General features: G+C 40.1%; 1 protein-coding gene across 3 annotated transcripts in view; it reads left to right on the forward strand.

Annotated features, from left to right (window-relative positions):
* EYA4 (EYA transcriptional coactivator and phosphatase 4) overlaps positions 1-23122 on the forward strand; it is a 619370-nt gene that overhangs the window by 330476 nt on the left and 265772 nt on the right. For all 3 annotated transcript variants that reach the window (XM_073575843.1, XM_073575844.1, XM_073575845.1), the window contains exon 4: positions 22683-22801. In XM_073575843.1, coding sequence (XP_073431944.1) covers positions 22683-22801 — 119 coding nt within the window. The remainder of the gene's footprint in view (positions 1-22682; positions 22802-23122) is intronic.

Consider the following 23122-nt stretch of genomic DNA (forward strand, 5'->3'; position numbering starts at 1 on the left):
ATAAGACAGCTGATGCCCTATCCAGTTGCTGGTGATTCAGTCTGCTTCTCAGGTCTTGGACTTCAGCTCTGCTCCAGTCTTCTCAAGTTAAGTTTGTTTTTGCTAATGTTCACACTTGCTCTTGTTGGTCAACTCAGTTTTTTTGTGGTCAGCCAGCCCGGCTGGGCTGTGCTGAACTTCCACTCTTATTTATCTGTATTTGCCAATTTTCCTTTTTGTCCTTTATTAGATTGGCCTCTTTTTTGCTCTGTCTCAGAATATTTCAGAGTGCTGATATAGTGGGAGAAGTCTAGTGATTTCAGGGTTAATTTTGTTATCAGAAGTGTTGGACATTATTTTGGGTAGGGTTTTTTGGCAGATTGCAGACAGTATCTTTCCTTTCCTGTCCTTTCAAGTTAGTTTGGCCCCATCGTTTGCTCAGCCTAATTTTCTGCCTTTGTTTGTGTTTTCATCTTGCTTCACTGTCAATACATGTGGGGGGCTGTCTTTCCTTTGGGGTCTGCTCTGGGGGAGTTAGTTTTCCACTTTTCTTACTTTAGGCTTATTTAGCTCTCCGGTTGTTACGAGGCATCAAGGACCATCGTAGGCACGCTCCACGACTGCTGCTAGTTGTGTGTTAAGATCAGGGATCTGCAATCTGCATAGTTGCCAACCTCTCTGGTTTTCTGAGACTTAGCATGTGTTGCTTTTTTTCTCCTCGGTGACCCATTCATAACACCGGTCACTGTCTCACAAAGAATATTGCAATAATTATAAATTACATTTATGTAATGAATGTATTATTGAACAGGACTTGCCACCAGGTAAAAAGAGACCAGATTTTGTGCTTATTTTATTCCCTAATTTGGTTTTTTTCTTGGGCATTATTATTTAATACTAATTTTTATGGCCTTTACCAAGAGGGAATGGCTCAAAGGATTCTCTGAGGATGTGTCTTTAGATTGTGTGTGCAAATGAACACTAGCGCCCCTTCAATATAATAGCACTGGAGCAGGGTAAGATGTGTTTGTACGCACCCTAAATAAAATCACAAAAAAAATAGACCTGTATAGTAACGTAGCTCCTGTTGTAATGGCTTCATAACAGAATGAAAAACAAGCAAAAAAATAAAAAATGAATAATAATAGGTCAACACTTAACCTTAGGAATTCTGCACATACAGGCCCGAATCATCAAAGTGATTATGCCAGAAATATGTCATGAAATGCTTTGAAAAGTTGCAAAGTTTTATGCGCAACACAATTATTTTAGCTGTATATTATAAAATGGCTAGACTAAACTTCAGCCCTGGATAAATTATTGGTAACAATCGATTATTTCATTTAAAGTATATAATGATATATCTGATTTGGAAGTAGAACCAGGTTTAATTAAATTAAACTGTCTCTTTTGTCTTTACATACAAAGAGCTCCGTATGCAATAGATAGCTGTTGGCTGAAAGATGGATTGAGTAAAATATATTTTGGATTATGATAGTAAATAATAAAAAAATAATTTTTGACCTGAAAATGGGAGTCCATCTTTTAGTCTCAATGTTGCTTATTGTGGGTGGGATGGTGGAAGTTGAGCGGATCACAGGAGGCAGGGTAGCCGCCGTCAGCAGCAGAAGTGGTGCGATGCTGCAGGGTGTAAGGTGAGGGGGAGGTGGTGTCCTGGTGGTGCAAGGCAGAAGCCATTGGTCTCCCAGTATGGGCTTCATGAAAATGTCAGCGGTGAGATGCAGGAGCAGAGTTTCCACAGTGCACATTGATCTCCCAGCGGTAGGCTTCAGCAAAAAGGCTCTGAAAGCAGTGCATTCGCAGATTTGAGATCTTGTCTAGTCGCTGAGCTGAGATCTCTATCTGCATATGTGCCATCAAGTCCCCATTTTTCTGAAGCCCACCACCGGGAGGTCAATGCCTCTTGCCTCGCACCATCGGGATACCCCTCCTTCCAGCCCAGGGCACGCAACATCGCTCCACTCCTGATACTGCTGTTTTCTTGCAATAGTGACCCGGCCTCCTGTGACCCTGCTCCACCCCGCCATCACCCCTAGATAAGCTACATTCAGACTATAAGACACCCCCCATTTTCTTCCCAAATTTTTGGGGAAAAAAGGGCATTTTATAATCTGAAAAATACTTTAATTGTTCAGCTGGCAGCTGTCTCTTCCAACAACTCTGTACAGTGGAGTGATCACCCTGCCGAGCCTTCCTCTGTTCCCTCCAAGAGAGCATATGTCAAACTCCACTTGTAAAGGTTCTGCAGTACAAAATGAGACATGCATGGACACGCTTATCTCCCGAACAATCATCTGTCAGGGAAACATATTAAACTGACGGCCAAGCCTATCGATATCGGTAGTTTTTACCATTGTTAGTGTCAAGTATTTGAGGGCCATAAGATTAATTCCATATTCCAGCTTCTTGACTGAACCTATGGTACATGTCAGGGGAAACAAGTACTGTTGGCTTTCAGCATGATTGATCCAATGATCTGCCATGAGAGAGCCTATTATCATGAGTGTCTGGCAGCATCTTGTCTTCCTTTTTCCTTTTGAAGTAATATGAATGCTGCTCAGGCAACTATGGTTATGGGGCGTTCAATAATCAGAATACATTTATTAAGGGTTTAAAGGGGTAGTTTGGCTGACATCTCATATGTAAAGGCTAGTTAAATTGGATTTAATTGTCAAAATTCAAATTTGACTGATTGTGATCAAGAACGGATAGCTCATTTCATTGCAGTGATAAGTTACAATATGGAGAGTTTCAAGGTTATAAGTTGTTGCAATCGGTGATCTATGTTACCTAGCAATTTAGTGGTACAGAAATAACTATTTATCTTCCTACCATATAACATGTTGTTGAATACATATACTGGCTATATCTATGAGAAATCTGCCACTGAAACAATGCATTTTATCACATTGTGTACAGCTTTGGCTTTGGTTTTTCATTTAAAAAAAAATAGCTAAATATTGCAGTGTTGAAGCGCACTCTGGTGGCTCATGTAGTTATTACCCTCAATAATTGCCACACTTTCTATTTTCATAGAATTTCTTTCCTCACAGATTGTGAGTATATCATATATTCTAGGTAAATTAGATGCAATATATTTGACGTGAACAATACATCATCCCTATTGAAATAATATGCACCCCTATATTTATTGTCTTTTTTCAGAAAAATATATTGTGCATGTAGTTTAGGGAGAAAGTAGAACACATGGAAGCCATTATAGGTGTGCAGAACAGTAGTTCATTTAGTCGAATTAGAGAAAAATGAAGAAAATAAACATTTACACTTGAGATGTAAAAAACAAATGGAGACAATACTTACAATGCTTCTTGTTTTTTTTCCGCTGTCTGAGGGACACCTGAAGAAAGAACAAACGAGTCTTTCTTTTCAGGCTTTAGGGGCCAACACATTGGGCATAACAGCTGGCCATATTGAAATGGAGCACTGCAGGTTGCCTGATCCCTTACATAGATATCAGGTGAACCCAACATCAGAGTCCAGTATCAAAAAACTACTTTTAACAAAAAAAAAAAAAAAAGCAGAGAAAAACACATTGTTTCAACTTATGAGGGTGTTTAACAGTCTTGACAGAAGAGGATCCCCAAGAGTTTGAAACATTGCGTCCCAGCTGATGAGTGGACAAGAAGTGGACAATTTAGCTTGGAGTGCTGTGGACTTCTTTGCTTTTGTTTTCTAAATAGCCATTGTGTACTGCTCATTTTTTAGGACTGTAAAGTATACTGGTTGAGGACCATGGTCAAACTGTGGTGCCGATGGTCCACTATTGAAATTTATTCTGGGGACCTACTGTTCAGCAATATAAAAAAATACCTGACGCTTGTTCAAAAAATGGTCTATGCTTCTTTATATTGATGGGCTGGGTAGTATAAATGGATGTTTAGATGCTGCCCTTGTCTGTACATCTCGCATTAAGTGTACTGTCCAAACACTGGAGATGTATGGCAGAGGTGGGGAACCTCAGGCCTGCGGGCAGTTCATGGCCCTTTACGATCTTTTATCCATCTCCATGCATTGCTCTTCTTGCCCTGTGAGCATGGGCACGCAGTGTTTACTACTGAACGCTATGGCGCATGCAACGAAAGATTGCGACCTGACACCACAGCGAGCATCAGGACGTACTTTGGGGGCAGAGTCAGCATGCAATTTGAACGGTCCCTGGAGGATGGCATACATATCCAAATGGCCCATGACTGAAGAAAGATTCTCCACCCCTGATGTAGGGGTTGGGTGGCCAACCTTGGCACAGGGGCCCACTGGTAAACTCCTCTGCTCTCCAGTGGCACAGTCAAAGTCTATTGATGACTGTATAGTGGTAATGATCTAGGCATCATATGGCACTGTTGTTCAGGCATAATACAGTATATTAATGGTAGTGTCTAGGAGTCACTGTATTAGGGCACCAGAGTATGATTAAACACTTTTCGATCAAATTTTTTTAGACAGTATAAGAACTTTCTCCTTCTTTACAATAATAATTTTGTTAATTTAAAGCGTAACTCTTGTTTTAATTTTTATTTCTTAAATCAATTGTAATAAAAAATCATCTTTGAAACATGTCTAATGAGAAGGAGAAATCGGATGGCACTCACCGGTAAAATCCAAAACTTTATTTCCCCAAGTTAAAACATCTGCGGTGGGAGAATGGGAAAGGGAGTGCAGGAGGAGATGACGGCCGTTTTGCACTGTTGCGCTTCTACGGGTCACACTACAGGTGTGACCCGATAAGGCCGTCGTCTCCTCCTGCACTCCATTTCCTTTTTCATTCTCCCACCGCAGATGTTTTAACTTGTGAAAATAAAGTTTGGGATTTTACCGGTGAGTGCCATTCGATTTCTCCTTCTTGTTGGACTTGCTGTTATGTGGTTTCATGGAGAGGCACCTAAGGTACCTATCATGATGCAAGCACGATGTGAGAACAATTATCATTGATGTGACCCAGGTCTTTTGTTGTGTGGATCACTTTGCCTTTTTAGTGTGTATTTGTAATATGTCTGGTCAGAGGACTCTGCTTCTTTCTTTGCCAGAATTGATCAGTCATTGTTAAAATTCTCAGTTTTGAGGCAAAATCCATTACTGAGAAGATAGGAGATGGTAGATGCTGCGGGTAAAATTCTATGTAGACGGCAAGAGGGAGGAGCTAGATACAGAGCTCCACCCTCCTCCTCCCCATCCTATGTAGATAGCATTTTATCGTGATGTGACAAAAACGATGCCTACCCTTGAAATATCTTACAAACACACAGTGGTTCTGATGATGTCTACTGTTTACTACTTTGATATTAGTACAATGTATGTCCTTTTTCAAAAATAAAATGCAAGATAGAGTTAAACATTATTGAATTCCTTTTCCCTTTGCATCTTAAATATAATGCAGCATTTTGGGCTGTACACATAGCTGGAATTCTAAAATGACCTATAAGATCAAAGTCAGGTAGCCTTGTAGATGTTTTTAGTGCAAATTAAAACCATAAATAGAGATATATGCAATAAAGCCAATTGCAGTTATTGATGTTTCGGTGATTATTGCCATCTTTACATTACTATGTGACAAATTCGGCACATGCTATAGGAAAACTCCCAACACATACTCATTGTGCAGCAAATGAAGTTTGATGAAGGGCAAAAGAACCCCTTTGTGAATATGATGTAAAATGGCATACCTTTTTAAGGACTCCAATTTCCTAAACTGCAAGAAAATTTAAAAAAATACAGCGCTATCTCATGGTAAAACTGCTGTGTATGGCAGTATTATGAAGTCTTTTTAAAGCAGTGGTCCCCAAGCTTTTTTTTAAACTTGAGAACCTCATTCAGCTCTGGGAAGTTGTCGTGAGCCACGTTCTATGCGAATAAATTATAGAAGCTATATTGTGACTTATAATTAGTAATAAAATGGTTATTCTGGCTCACCTCATTTATGTATTTGGAAGTCAAGCAGTACTAGTAATGTAATGTCATATCTACAGATAACTGTCAATGGTGCACACATCCTAGCACGTATTCTGAGTATGACATCACCAGTACCCTTCACCTCCCCATATGGAAGTGAGTGGAGATGGATAATCTTTTACAGCTGTACAAATGGAACAGAACTTACTTTTAAACATGAATCTGGAGTTTATTGTATTATTCAGGATCTTCTCACTTCTATATTGGGTGACGTCATGTCTACAGATGTCTGTCAGGACAAATTTGCCATAAGCAGATGTTGCACACCTGTCCTGATAAATAGGAAAGATGAAGAATACCTGCTGATCACATGCGTCTCAGCAGGAATCTGTAATCTTGATGCACCACTGGTGCCATAATAATCATTTCATAATTAATGGTAATTATATGAAATCTCAATTCTTATGAAATAACTGTTGCTGGATTTTGGGAGAGGGTAGGGTTGCGGAGCCGCTATTTGTATGAATAGTTCATACTCCTTCATTAGAGTAGAGGAGCATGCAGTTTGGAGTAGGCACGGAAGTGGTCAGGGGGCCTGCAATGTTGAGGACAACTGCACGAAACAAGCTTGGCGTAGGAGGAGGCGGAGGCTACCACATATGCTAAAGGGGATAGTGTCACTAATAAGGGAGAAGAGGCAGTTGCAGCACAGCCAATCTACCCAATGGTGGGTGGCTCTTCTGAATTCACTAGTGGAGCTCCACGCTGTATGCTTATTGCATCTGTACAGGCACTGAAAGAGAGGAAAATACACTTAAGGCCGGGGTCACACTAACCGACGCAAAATACGGTCAGTATTTTACATGCGTAATACGGATGAATGGCCCCTAAACAGTGCTCCGTATGTCATCCGTAATCAAGGTGTGGTCGCGTATTTTGCGCATGTAAGCATCCGTATGTAATCCGTATGGCATCCGTATGGCGAGATTTTCTCACAGGCTTGCAAAATGGACATATAATGGAGCCCTATGACAGGGTTTTTAACAGAAACCAAAGAATAGATATAGACACATAGAATGCATATATATATATGTGTATTCTATGTGTATATATCTATTCTTTTGTTTCTTTATTAAACCTGTCAGTGTGAGTTTACTGTATAGCGCACTGAATTGCCGCCTTTGCTAAAAGACACCGGGTGCGTATTTCTCGCAAGTCACATGTGTGGTCCGTGTGTAATCCGTATTTTTTGCGCACCCATAGACTTGCATTGGCGTACTACGGCCGTAGTACGCTGACAATCGCAGCATGCTGCGATTGGCACGGACCGTAGAATACGGATGAGAAATATACGGCTGGTGCGAGGGACCCCATAGAGAATCATTGGTCCGTGTCTAATGCGTGCTTTTAGCGCCTCTTACTCGGCCGTATTCCTCGCCAGTGTGACCCCGGCCTTAGGCTGAAGCTACACAACAACTTCAGCTATAGCACATGTCACAATAGAGGGTAAATGGGGATGCATTGTGATGCCTAGGGTACCGCAACTATGAAAAATAAGTCTAAGAATTTGGACCGAGTTAACTTTTTTTGTGACATAATTGTCGCAGTACTCTAGGGGTCATAATGCAACCCTATTCAACCGTATTATGCTGCAATGTATCAGTGACACATACACTGTGGCTACACGGCAACCTGTCATGGCCAAAGACTCCATGTAGCCCCAGCCTTGTTTTGAAAAAAGCACAAACTAAAGAGATTGCAACATTACACTTATAACCAGGAGTGCAAAGCCTGGATTAAGGTGCCTAGTGATGCTTCTGGTATATAGTAGACCTTTAAGCATTATGTATGGGAAATTATTGTGTATTTATAACACACAGGTACAGTATGTGCTCAGCTGAAGGAGGAATAGGGTCAGTGGCCAGTCTGAGCCTGAATTCACCAGAGCATTGATGCAAGAAGGCATCATCGTGTTAGGAACGGTGGAACGCACAAAATAAAAATGAATAATAAAGTGCGTTCGCCGCTCGGGGTCCACCGTGCAGTAGGTGTTACTCTGCTGCTAGGTAACGACAGACAAGCAATATGGCGGTATAATGCACACAAGTTAGACTTCACCCGAAGCGCGCAAAGCGGGCTCTGTTCACACACAGAGGCGCCGCAACATAAACATACAAAAACGCTGAGCCTGTTAGTGTCACAGGCTTCAGGTAAATGCACACACGGTATCAGGTCACAGGAGCAGGACCTAAGACATAGAAGCTGCGTCCATCTAGACCTACCATGTGTGCGGCGTCGCTACTGCGAGCGCCAAGAAGGGCTGCAACTGCAGCGCAGCATAGGACACTGCCGAAGGATGACACAGCTACAAAGCAGGCACAATGTCGGACGCTAGCGCAGAGGTGCGGTGTGCACAGTGACCTAAGGCTTGCCACTGACTGGCGCTGACTGCTGAACTAATTCCCTATCCACATGCGTAATATCAGAGGGAAGGGGTTTCTTAATAAGTCAGTCACCAGAATCATACATCCGTCACCATTCACACATAGCAAGTATAGTCTATACTAGCGCATGGCCGAATGGTCATGCGCGCTTTTTATAGCCGTGCGGGACCTTCCAGATCTCCGAGATGGACTAATGAGATCTGGAGCAGGACCTGGGCACATGACTCCCGATCTCCAATGGGAGATCGTCTCATGAGCATGCCCAGTATGAGCACAGAGGAACTTAGTCTCTGGAGCGGTCTGCTGCAAAGTAATCTTCTCTGCAGTAGATAGACAGCAGGAGACCGCAGAATGTGAGGCTCTGGATTCCTGCAGAGCAGACGCAGAAACCTGACGCCTAACACATCGTCATAGATTACAAGCAGTGATTTACTGTAGTGACTGTGTGCTTGAAGCTCCATGCTCACTGATCAGTGCTGTGCGTGGCTGAGAAACCTGATCTTGCACTGAGAAGCAATCACAGAGCATCGGAATCACAATAATTAGAGGTTTTCCACTATTTTATCATTGATTACCTATCCTTAGGTCCTTAGAATAGGCCACTAATGTCTCATCAGTTGGAGTCCAACACCTGGCACATCCCGCTGGCTGGATCTGCTCTGTCTTCTCATAAACTCCGCGACTGGGTACTGCACATCCACCTCTTATTCAAATCAATAGGTGCAGTATCCTGCCCGTCGGCATAGAGTTCACTGTTGGAGACCTTTGTGCCTCTATGTTTGATCCAGCCCTATGTTTGCACATGCCCTTTTGCACAAGCTGGAACTAGAAGCAGAGCACAGGGAATTTACTATTCAGGAGGAAGAGCTACAGCAGCCTGCAACCTTTGTGTATGCCCTTAGCAGCGTTTGCACACTAAAATAAACTTTATTTAAAATTGACTAAAACACAACCCTAGAACTTCGGGGCAATGCACTTATGATTCATGGTGCAGGACCTGAATCAAAGAGCTTAGCGGCGCTGCTGCCCAGCACTAATTCACAGAGCTAGTAGATCGCCACAAGCCACACAGCGTCACACATGGGGCTTGTCAGATATAAGTTGGAAAACAATGTTATAAGGAGTACTTATCCCCATTCTGTGGCTGCATTTTTTAAATAGGTGATATTTTGTAAAGTCCTCAATCTGTGGCTGCCCATTGTTTAGTTAGAATAAAAAAGGACACCCACAAATAGGTACTCATTAAGGGAGTATCATTTGTGTGGCGCATATTTTTGGGGCATTGCATGATTAGAATTATGTATACTAATGAAAAGCGGTAGCATCTTTCATACCTGTATACTATGTACGGCCGGATGCAAGTTTTATAGGACCAGACTGTTCTTTGATTTTACAGAATCTCAGAAACAAGAATCCAGCAGTAGATTGTTTGACTCTTGACTAGTGTAATGCAAATATAAATTTTTTTAAGATAGTACTACTATGCTTCCGCTAATGCTATCACTACTACTACTCTCCTGCTAGTATTATCACTAGTCACTACCACTATCACTACTACTATGCTCCTGCTAATAATATCACTACTACTACCATTACTACTACCTATCACCTACTATCACTACTACTATGCTCCTGCTAATACTTTCACAACTACTGTCACTACTACTACTACGCGCCCGCTAATACTATCACTACTACTACGCTCCCGCTAATACTATCACTACTACTACTCTCCTGCTACTACTATCACTACTACTATCACTACTACTATGCTCCTGCTAATACTATCACTACTACTATCACTATACTATGCTCCTGCTACTAATATCACTACTACTACTATCACTACTACGCTCCCGCTACTATCACTATTACTACACTCCCGCTACTACTATCACGACTACTATCACTATGGCCGGATGCACGTTTTATAGGACCAGACAGTTCTTTGATTTTACAGAATCTCAGAAACAAGAATCCAATAGTAGATTGTCTGACTCTTTACTAGTGTAATGCAACTATAAATTATTTTAAGATGGTACTACTATGCTTCCGCTAATACTATCACTACTGCTACGCTCCTGCTAATACTATCACTACTACTATTATGCTCCTGCTAATACTATCACTACTACATCACTATACTTCGCTCCCGCTACTAATATCACTACTACTACTATCACTACTACTCTCCCGCTACTACTATCACTACTACTACACTCCCGCTACTGCTATCACTACTGCTATCACTACTACTTTTCCGCCACTACTATCACTACTACTACGCTCCCGCTACTACTATTACTACTACTTCTAGTACTATTTTTCTACTGCTAATTGTTGAAAACCCCAAATTTCTTTTTTCAGGCTGTGTATTTTATTATGTTAATATCTTTACTTGCTCTTTGAATCTCACTGGATTGATTGCATGGTGACAGACAGGTTGTGTGAACTGTCTGAGATTTAAATCTGCTTCTTTCTATAGTTAAAGTGAAAGGTGAAGGTATCCTAAGATTGATTTGCCCTTCGCTGGCTCACAGATACACGTCCACACTCGGAGCTACAGTTTTAGAAATGCAGGATGCTTTTAATGGAGAGGCAAAAATATCCTGATAAATGTAACTATTCTTGCTTAAAATGCTGCAATGTAAAAGAACAGTTTCGCTTGTGTTTAGATCATACCGATATTTTAATAATGGGTAATATAATTTATTTTTTTCTTTAAGCAAAATGTGAGTGTACAATACAATTGTTTTTGTGTTTATTGCTTCACTGAGGTTCTCTAAACACCTCATCTTATGTTGCATCTTTTTTTCCCAATTTAATATATGGGTTGCAATGAAAGAAGAGATTTCTAATATTCCATGGGTGAAATAAATATTGAAAAGGTGACCAATTTTCTGAGGAAATATATTTCTAAGGGTGCTAGTAAAATGAAATGCTCACCAGATGCAGATTATTCTTTTAGCTGTGGAATTTCACATTAATTCTAAAAATGTCTATGTTATGAAGTTGGCTCATTCATTGAGCATTATACAGTGGGTAAAATAAGTATTGAATATGTCACCAATATTCTAAGTAAATAAATTTCTAAAGGGGCTGTTGACATGAAATTCTCACGAAATTTCAGTAACAACCCATCCAATGCACACAGGCAAAGAAATCAAGTCAAAATGTCCATATATTAAGTTATGTAACATAAGTATTGAGTATGATGTAATAATGAGAAATGACAGAGGGAAAAAGTATTGAACACATTGAAAAAGAGAAGTGCAAAAGCCATGGAAAGTCATAAAACCGTCTGAAATCTATCAGTGATTAGAAAGCACTCCTGCCACTTAGCTAAAAATAAAATCATCTGGTTTAACTGATGAGCTTTAAACAGCTGTCTCATTAACAAGGTGCAACACAAGAAATATCTCATGATGGGTAAAACTAGTGAGCTGTCTCAAGACCTTTGCAACCTTAATGTTGCATAACATACTAATGGCATTGATCACAGACAAATTTCTAAATTACTGAAGGTTCCAGTGAGTACTATTGGAGCCATAATCAGGAAGTAGAAATAAGATCATTTCTCCATTAACCGGACATAAAAAGGTGCTCTCTGCAAGATTTCATATAGAGTCAAGGAATACCTGCAGAGAGCTACAGACAGACCTGGAATCAGCAGCTATAATTATTTCAAAGAAAACCATTAGTTATGCACTCAAACTCCACTGCTGAACAAAAAGCATGTCCAAATGCGTTTAAAGTTAGCTCATCAACATGTAGACAAGTTTATGAATAGTGGGAGCATATAGTTTGGACAGATGAGACACAATTTGAATTCTTTTGATACCATAAAACAAACATGTTTGGAAGCAAAAAAATGCTGCATGTCACCCAAAAACACCATACCAACAGTGAAGTTTAGAGGTGGGAACATTATGGTGAGGGGCTGTTTTTCAGCATAAGGCACTGGCAAACTTCATATAGATGAAGGACGAAAGGGCAGACATACAGAAACATTGTTGATAAAAATGTGCTATCATCCACTAGGATGATGAAGATTAAATGAAGGTGAACATTTCAGCAACATAATCTCAATCACACAGCCAAGGAAACTCTCAAGTGGTTTCAGAAAAATCATACTGCTGGAATGGCCCAGCCAATCACCTAAGCTGAATCTAATACAAAATGTATGGAAGGAACTAAAGATCAGAGTTCATCGCAGATCACGGGACCTTCAGGATTACTGCCAGGAATTCCTCAGCTATGCCTTAACAAAGTAGAACAGAGGCTGGCACTAAGGACCTTTTTAGGTTCAGACCTGCTCTCAAAAACCACCTGTATATGTCTGCTTATAATTAATAAGTCCTTCTTTATCATGCTGAGATCATTACTGGTTGATGCATTACAAGATTTAAACCTCCAAGATCAACCTTTTTTCCATCCTGGCCATTGCCACAGTATAGTGTCTGTCACAACTCCCTGTATGAAAGATCATGTATTTATAATCAATGTGTCCCTTCCAAAGAGCACCATTAATGGATTATATGGGGGGCCTCTGGATCTTGAATTACATACAGTGAAACCTCTCCTACTGACCACCACTTTGAGACAACTACCTCTGTATCCAGACCATACGTCTTTGTCACTGCATACTATACAATTTTGAGAAACCGACTATGAAAAAAGAACACTTTTCAATGCAATTTTGGATGGTCATCTCAAAGTGGTTTCAGTGCATTCTTAATTATATAACTTTGGTCACTAATTCTCTTTCTTCAGCTACTGCAAAGCATGCCACACAATGTAGCTTTCAGGGTGTGGTGGCAGTTATTTTTATTACTGGTTGTAAACCACTGATATATAAGGTTTTCATGGTGGATATCTATCACGGATTGTCCCATCTGAAACATGCTCTTTATGGTCAGTAGCAGTAAACCTCTGGGCAATAATAGCGCCATATTGTGAAGGCTGAAACCACCAATTTCTGGCTTCATTCTTGGTGATGTGTGTGTATGGTTTCCATGTAAATGAATCATCTGATTCTTCTTACTTTCTCCCTTTGACTAGTAATTAGAGGATTCAGATGACAACCTGTGGAAGATATCGCTCAATGCTTAGCAGCATCTGGCTCTTTGGCAGATTTTCCTGGCACTTCTGTTAATGGTTTTGAATGTGCCCATGGGTCTTTCATGTGGTTGAATTGCAGATGGGCTGTCTGTACTGCCTTGTTCTCCTAGGTGCTTTATGTTTTGCTCCTCACTCATTTTAGGAAAACATGCCATTTTAAAAAGGTAAAATAAAATCTTTCATTGCTTTAGAAGGTCCTATATGCATAGCCTTCCTTTCCAGAGTAGTCTAAAAGATTTCTTTGAAAGCAAACACATGTGGCCATCTATTCAAATCCAGAGCTGTGAAGTGATAAAATTAGGCATTTAATGGAGTGTCTGTGAAATTTAGCATTTTCACGTACCCTTTGCAAAGTACCTTAACAATAATATAACAGACCTTTATTTTTCTCATTCCTATAACTCAAAGACATGGTTTTGTATATTCTTTTGGAGATCCGCTATCTATATCCACTTTAGCCTCTTATTGTATTATGTAGACTTAGAATTTAGTAATGCAACACTACAGCGAAATAAAAACATTACTCCTGATCAAGGCAAACTATCTCAGGCTAATATCACCAAATACAGTATGTTGCTTCAGGACAAAAATATCTGTAGAATAAATCGAGTAAGAGAGAAGATTGGGATCCGTGCTAATCAGTCACAGAATGAGGGTAACTATGGTCAATATAGCCACTGATAATCTCTCACTTTATACACTCACTGGCCACTTTATTAGGTACACCATGCTAGTAAGGGGTTGGACCCCCTTTTGCCTTCAGAACTGCCTCAATTCTTCGTGGCAGAGATTCAACAAGGTGCTGGAAGCATTCCTCAGAGATTTTGGACCATATTGACATGATGGCATCACACAGTTGGCGCAGATTTGTCGGCTGCACATCCCTGATGCGAATCTCCCGTTCCACCACATCCCAAAGATGCTCTATTGGATTGAGATCTGGTGACTGAGGAGGCCATTTGAGTACAGTAAACTCATTGTCATGTTCAAGAAACCAATCTGAGATGATTCGAGCTTTATGACATGGCGCATTATCCTGCTGAAAGTAGCCATCAGATGTTGGGTACATTGTGGTCATAAAGGGATGGACATGGTCAGCAACAATACTCAGGTAGGCTGTGGCGTTGCAACGATGCTCAATTGGTACCAAGGGGCCCAAAGAGTGCCCAGAAAAAATTCCCCACACCATGACACCACCACCACCAGCCTGAACCGTTGATACAAGGCAGGATGGATCCATGCTTTCATGTTGTTTACGCCAAATTCTGACCCTACCATCCGAATGTCGCAGCAGAAATCGAGACTCATCAGACCAGGCAACGTTTTTCCAATCTTCTACTGTCCAATTTCGATGAGCTTGTGCAAATTGTAGCCTCAGTTTCCTGTTCTTAGCTGAGAGGAGTGGTACCCAGTGTGGTCTTCTGCTGCTGTAGCCCATCTGCATCAAAGTTCGACGCACTGTGCGTTCAGAGATGCTCTTCTGCCTACCTTGGTTGTAACGGGTGGCAATTTGAGTCACTGTTGCCTTTCTATCAGCTCGAACCAGTCTGCCCATTCTCCTCTGACCTCTGGCATCAACATGGCATTTCCGGCCACAGAACTGCCGCTCACTGGATTTTTTTCTTTTTCGGACCATTCTCTGTAAACCCTAGAGATGGTTGTGCGTGAAAATCCCAGTAGATCAGCAGTTTCTGAAATTCTCAGACCAGCCCTTCTGGCACCAACAATCATGCCACGTTCAAAGGCACTCAAATCACCTTTCTTCCCCATACTGATGCTCGGTTTGAACTGCAGGAGATTGTCTTGACCATGTCTACATGCCTAAATGCACTGAGTTGCCGCCATGTGATTGGCTGATTAGAAATTAAGTCTTAACACACAGTTGGACAGGTGTACCTAATAAAGTGGCCAGTGAGTGTATATTGCAAGTGAAATTTCAGTTATAATTGTATGGATTGTGTTATATTACATGTATCGTCCAAATGAATAGTACCCGATTTAAAAGGATTGTTACGTATAGAGAGAATCCTTCTACATATGGTCAAATGTTTATTTAAATAAAAAGAAAATAATTCTACATGGCCAAATTCAATGACCAAACAAAACTGATTGCTAAGGGCTCCAGAAATAAATCCTGTTTGATTTCTCACCACACCAGCAAATTTAAAGGAGTTATCCGTCCTTAATAAAGTGTACTCACGTTACCCACCCTGACTGCTCTTCAAAGGCTGTCTATATCCTTCACTAATTTCCAAATTTCCTGTTATGTACAGATGGGCTAATGACTAGAGTTGAGCAAATTTTTCACAATGCGCTTCCGATTATGATCGGCAGCGAATAATGTTTTTGCAATATTCGATGAACACAGCCGAACGTCATTGGAGTGAGTGGGAGTAGAAATGAATGACTATGTTCGGACATCATCAAATATAAATTTGACACAAATAACGTATCAGCATGGCACGAATATGGCAAATTCAGCCACCGATTCTGAACATATTCTCTCAACTCTACTAATGACCACTGCAGCCAATCAATTTCTGGAGCGGTATCTAACCTGTCAATACTGCAGCTAGTGATTGGTTGCAGCAGACAGATGCTTGTGTGTTCCGAATAGGAAGCATAAACACTGGTATGAGAATGCAGGCAGTATTGGAGAGCAGCTGCAGAAGACTGGTGAGGGTAGTAATCTTTATTCTATTGATGTATCCCCTGGCTTGACAACCTCTTCAGTATTGAAATAGAGCTAATTTAGAAGACAATCCATGATAACCACAATAGTAGTATTTATGTAATTTTTATTAAAAAACATGTTTTATACAGTAGTGTGCAAAAGTTTTAGGCAGTTGTGGAGAAAATGCTGCAATATAATAATGCTTTCAAAAATTTGAAGTAATAGTTTATTTTTATCAATTAACAAAATGCAAAGTGAATGAACAAAAGAGAAATCTAAATAAAGTCAATATGTGGCGTGAACAATGTTTGCCATCAAAACAGCACCAGAGCATGAGTTTTTCTAGGTACAGTTGCACAGTTTTTGCTTTTATAAAGGAGCTTGACAGTGCAGTTGTTCCATAAAGTTTGGAGAACTAACCACAGATCTTCAGCAGCTTTAGGTTTGTGCAAATCCTTCTGTTTCTTCATGTAATCCCAGACAGACTCAGTGATCTTGAGGTCAGGGAATCAGTAGCATCTATATCCTAAGTTATAGGACTCCTCGCTCTTCTTTGTACTGTATATAGCTCTTAAGGACATTGGTTGTATGTTTGGGATCATTGACCTGCTCCAAAATTCATTTTGAGCCAATTAATACTTCCCTGATAATATAACATGTTGTATAAGCATCTGATTGTAAATCTGAGCATTAAGGACACCATTAATCCTGATCAAATCCCCAACTCTATTTCCTGAAATGCAGTCTCAAACTGGCAAGAACCCTCTACATTGCGTCACTGTTGCTCTGTTCCATGCAGACTCACAATATTCTGCCACTCTCCAGCCAGTTAGGAACATACAGCTTTCAGTTACAGCAAAATATTGAAAATGATAACTCATCCGTTCAGAATACCTGTTGCCACTTCTCTGAAACCCAGTTCCTATGGTTTTATTACTCGTTGAATTGCTTGGACTTTTTCCATCTTGAAGATATATTTTTTTGGCCAAAGATTCCTCCATAAAGATTAAAGTATAGGAGTAACCCCGGCACACTAATAACATGAAAGTAAAGTCTTCTCAACGACAGTCTTTAATTGTTGTGATTTTATTGATTGTGAAAAAAAAAGGGTGGTGTTACAATCCAAAAAAGGGTGGTGTTACAATCCAACGTTTCAGCTCTACATCTCGAGCTTTCATCAGGGATATGACTAGATCCTTGGTTTTGAGGTGTGTGTATAAGTGGTATAGGTTTGCCTTTGTAATCCAGCTGCTGGAACGGTACCTATAGTAACCACGATGTGTAGGGTCAGCACGTGACTCCCGTCCTTGTGTCCTAAATCTAGTCAGGTGTGGAGGAGGCCGGCCTCCTCCACACCTGACTAGATTTAGGACACAAGGACGGGAGTCACGTGCTGACCCTACACATCGTGGTTACTATAGGTACCGTTCCAGCAGCTGGATTACAAAGGCAAACCTATACCACTTATACACACACCTCAAAACCAAGGATCTAGTCATATCCCTGATGAAAGCTCGAGATGTAGAGCTGAAACGTTGGATTGTAACACCACCCTTTTTTGGATTGTAACACCACCCTTTTTTTTCACAATCAATAAAATCACAACAATTAAAGACTGTCGTTGAGAAGACTTTACTTTCATGTTATTAGTGTGCCGGGGTTACTCCTATACTTTAGTCTTGTTTTTTCCCAGAGCACCTAAGTTGGGGTTTGAGCCTGTCATATCTACTTTATATCCTCCGTAAAGATGACTTTTGGCCAGATTTCTCAGAACACTTAATGGGTGTAGCTGGGCCCATTGCTTGCTGTCAGTTCTGAACTGATGGCTCTGCTGGACATCATCTGATTTCAAAGGGAGGTAAATATAATGTGTCTTTTATCTGCTGCACTAAGTTTCTTAGGCTGACCACAGCATCTACTGTACTCAATGTTGTCCATTTCTTTGTGTCCCCAATGCTGAGAAATACAGGCAGATAATTATCCATCCTGAAATATCAGGGGAAAGCTAATTGGCTCCAAACTTTTCTGCAGGAGAACAATAACCCCAAACATTTCATGAAGAACTACTTTCAGCATAAAGAGCCTTAGAAGTGATGATCTCAAGATCATGGAGTCTGTGGAGATTTACATAAAGAGACACAAGGATTTGCACCAAACTATGTCCACAGATGATCTGTGATTCTGTGATTGGTTCTTTAAGATGTTTGGAAAAACCTCCGTGCTGAGTGTCTTCAAAAACTATGTGCAAGTGTACCTAGAAGAATTGATGCAGTTTTGAAAGCAAAGGGTGGTCACACCAAATATTTATTTGATTTAGATTTTTTGCTTGTTCATTCACCTTGCATTTTGTTAATTTATACAAATAAAATATTACTATTTTTACTTTTTTAAAGCCTTTTTTGCAGCATTTTTTACACCTAATTTTTGATCAGTACTGTGCATATTTAAATTAGTATTTTTTTTGCTTTTTTAATTTGTATTTTTGGCAAAAAAATCCTACAATAGAGCAAGAATAAGAAACTGGCACAATGTGGAAAAAAAAATTCAGTTTACTCACTGCAATTGCTGCAGTGTGGCCACTTGACATCAGTCCATCCCACAGTATGTGGTGCCACCCGTTCTCCCTAGAAATAACTTTTTTAGTGCTCTACCCTTGTCGCAAGAATGCACTGCTCTTATACTCACTCCATACTGTTGATGAAAATTTTTAAGAGACACACTTCAGTGATTGGCTATGAACGCATACGAATATACTGCACATTGACATGGGTCTGATTCATGAGTTTGCCTGTGGTAGTGTTTAGCACTAGATTGCACGTTATGAGCTATCGGTCATAACTAGAAATGTTGCTTGTACCTTAAAATCTTGACAAAAATTATGACTATTTGATAAATGTATAGGGAAATATATTTTGTAGGATCCAACACAAACCTGACTTTCTTGTATGTGTGGTTTGTCGAAATTTTTTGGGTAGAAAAATTACAGACATTCCAGGTATGCAATCCTTTTCATTTCAGAGCTAAACCATGCACAGATTTTATGCCATGGAAAGCAGTGGGGAACATTTTGATGGATTGCAGAATACCATAATGTTTGCTACTGATTTGTGCTGAGAATCATTAAGTTCCTACAATAAGAATTACATATGTTTAATTGTGGGCCTGACAAGCTGCAGAAGCTTTCTATCAATTCTAATGAGAGTGTATGTAAAATCTAAGATAAAAAACAATGCTATAAGGCGCTCCTTGTTCTAATTAGTCCATTTTCTGAGCTCATAGCTGAATGACTGTCAAACATTTAAGGTAAGTTCACACTGGGCATTTTTGCTGCTTTCTTTTTCTGCAGCTAATCCTGATTTCTTGGCAGGAAATAAGCTGCGGCTAAATCACAGGTTATGGTGCAGTTTTTGTTGTGGATTTGTTGCAGTTTTGGTGCAATTTTTGATGCATTTTTTGGGCTAACTTGTGTCCCTTTGTGCATAGTGCCCCCATGATGTTTCTGCAGAAAAAAAATGCTGCAAATAATGATACCTGCATTTTTGCTGCATTTTTTCAACACCCGTTCAAGCCAATGGGTGAAAAACGCTGTAAAAATGCAGAAAGAAGTGACATGCTCTATGTCCAAAAAAGCAGCAAAGCACAAAATCCTGATGATGCAAAAAAAAACCCAATGTGTGTGCATGAGATTTCTGAAATCTCATAGGCTTTGCTTGAACTGTAAAAGAAGATTCTAATGAACTTATTAGGTGGAAACAGTTAATATAAATCCACAGGATAAAATATATCCTTATATGGTCACCATAATAGAGGACAATAAATAACCAACTGTAATATACAAATCAAAAAAATCGAAGGGCCAAACAGTCATAAGGTCAAAGAAGGGACAAACAACTTTATTAATTGTATTAAAATATATGCAGACAAACAGACAGATGGGGCTAAAAGATGGAATCTGATGGTTCCAGCATCATACAAAAAAGCCCAGGGTGGGAATGTCCAAGGAAGTGTACATTAACACACAGTAAACAAGATGCTAATCTTTAACAACAGTATTTATATATCAGGTGTCCCCGATTAACATTGATGGAAGAAAAAACATGGCAGAAATAGCCGAGGTATCATACCGGAGACTGACCAGAATCAAGCTGACTCCATAACCAAAATCTCAAAGTAGTATACAAGTGTATATGAGTATCTGATATATAGTGGAAACACTCTCCTGGACGGTCCCCCCTGCCCCGACGTGCGTTTCGGCCATGCCTTTCCCAAGGGGCATGTGGCCAGAGTGAAATGCATGATTTAAATACTCAAAGCCCGGGAAGTTAGCGTGGCGACATGACATCCCGGCCGCCGTCATGTCCGCCGCAGTGCGAGCCCGCAGGCAGCCGAAAACCAGAAGTACGTGGGGCCCCACGTGACCGGAAGTCGGCGCACTACTGAGCTCCAAAGCAGCAGACCCGGCGGCGGCAGGGCGCATGCGCCCCACACCAAGAGTCAGAGGATGCCATATAGACTACTGGCAAAATGGGCACAAGTGCAGAAACAGATAAACATTAAAAAAATAAAAAAAAACATTGACGCAATGTTCTGACAAGTATGCAATAGATCTGTGGACATAATATATAGTGCTGGCAACAAAAGTGATCACATACAGATATATTAGCAACCATTATAGATAGAAAATAGACATATAAACATGTGCATATGCGGAAAGGCACTATATAATGGCGATCTTCATAAAAGTCATAATATTACACATGATCATACTAACAAAAATAATATTCAAATAATGCCATCAAAATGCATAACTGCACATGTACATAAAGAAAAAGGCTAACATATAGCTACAAACAAATATTTTTATATAAGAGACAGAATGACGTCAATATACATCAGTATCGATCACATGCATGCAGTTTTTTTTAATGTTTATCTGTTTCTGCACTTGTGCCCATTTTGCCAGTAGTCTATATGGCGTCCTCTGACTCTTGGTGTGGGGTGCATGCGCCCTGCCCCCACCGGGTCTGCTGCTTTGGAGCTCAGTAGTGCGCCAACTTCCGGTCACGTGGGGCCCCACGTACTTCCGGTTTTCAGCTGCCTGCAGGTTCATGCATTTCACTCTGGCCACATGCCCCTTGAGAAAGGCACCGCTGAAACGCGCAGCGGGGCAGGGGGGACCGTCCAGGAGAGTGACTCCACTATATATCAGTTATTTAAATACACTTTTATACTAATTTGAAATTTTGGTTACGGCGTCAGCTTGATTCTGGTCAGTGTCCGGTATGATACCTTGGCTATTTCTGCCATGTTTTTTCTTCCATCTATGTTAATCGGGGACACCTGATATATAAATACTGTTGTTAAAGATTAACTTGTTTACTGTGTGTTAATGTACACTTCCTTGGACATTCCCACCCTGGGCTTTTTTGTATGATGCTGGAACCATCAGATTCCATCTTTTAGCCCCATCTGTCTGTTTGTCTGCATATATTTTAATACAATTAATAAAGTTGTTTGTCCCTTCTTTGACCTTATGACTGTTTGGCCCTTCGATTTTTTTGATTTGAACTGTAAAAGGCAGCTAAAAATTATCATAAAAAGCAGCAAAAACGCCCAGCGTGAACATACCCTTATATTGCTAAATAGATCCCTCTTGAAAGAAGAAACCTGCCTCTCCAGCTTCACCCATAGGGTCAGACACTGATGTATAAGTTAGTGACCCATAGGATACACTGGAAAGACAATTGTCGCTCCTCTAGCATAGAGCTATTTTACATACCTTTAGCATGAAGCATTGCTGTAATTAACCATTGCAGGATTTGTGCAAGGAGAATCAGTAATTTTATGTTTTTTGTTATGGAGACATTTTGCTGTATATCTTTGTAATTTATATATATGGTAGATAATGGAATGCCCTTAAAAGGAGAAAACTGTAGCGCTATCAAAGCATAGTAACTGAAAAACAGGTAGTAGGGTGAGAGAAATATATAAAAAATGCTCACCTTGTTAGGTTGTGACAACTAAGGCACAACACTAAGTATAAGTGGTAAAAAGATGCAGTGGACTGCAGCCAACCGGGTGAACAGTGGGATGATCCTCCAATGGAGTTCCAATGGTGAACTGCAGAAAATGAATTCAAAGGTCTGGCGTTTGCACTGCTAAGATTGACATGAGTGTAATATTGGGATATAAAAATTTTCCACAAAATTTGTTGGTTGATAAACCATAAAAACACAACATGTTTCAGCTGAGAACAGCTTTCTTAAGCTGAAGACACCTGAAGAAGGCTGTTCTCAGATGAAACGCATTGTGTTTTTATTGTTTTAATAAATCAAGTCAAGAAAATCTTTGGAAGATTTTTATATCACCGTATCACATTTATCTCATCCTTGGTTGTGGAAATGCCTGACCTTTGGATTAATTTTCTAATTTATATATACTAATTGCTGAATGACATGACTTACAACACTATTATGTGTACCGTATATCACAATACACTTGTGATTATTATAGCTAGTAACATATTTTCTCCATAGGTCTATGGAAATGCAGGACCTAGCAAGTCCGCATAATCGCGTTGGAAGTGGAGATGCATCAGCCTCCAAGCTGGATAAGTCAAGTATCGGCAGCAGCATCACGACTAACGGTACTGGAGGTAAGTCGACTTGTTTGAGTAGTTTTCTTTTGTGAAAAATCACTTAATACATTTTCATGAGCTTTTAATCTTTGTTTTCTGATTTTGCCTCTATATTTTAAAATGTATTAGAAGTATATCAGCCTATGTGGAATTATATATTTTAATAATGGAGAGACTATTACACAAGATCCAGTTGTTCATGTGATATTCTGCAGTAACGATGACCTGAAGTTTAGGTTACTCGTGCATGGAAATGGGAACACAGCAGATTTTTCAGCATTAGGGCTTCATATTATTCTGCCCACACCTCCTAATCCAAGCTCTGTGAGTGCACAGCTC

This window comes from Dendrobates tinctorius, unplaced genomic scaffold (assembly GCF_039654945.1).
Source record: "Dendrobates tinctorius isolate UK_male_01 unplaced genomic scaffold, ASM3965494v1 ptg000046l, whole genome shotgun sequence".
NCBI lineage: Eukaryota > Metazoa > Chordata > Amphibia > Anura > Dendrobatidae > Dendrobates > Dendrobates tinctorius.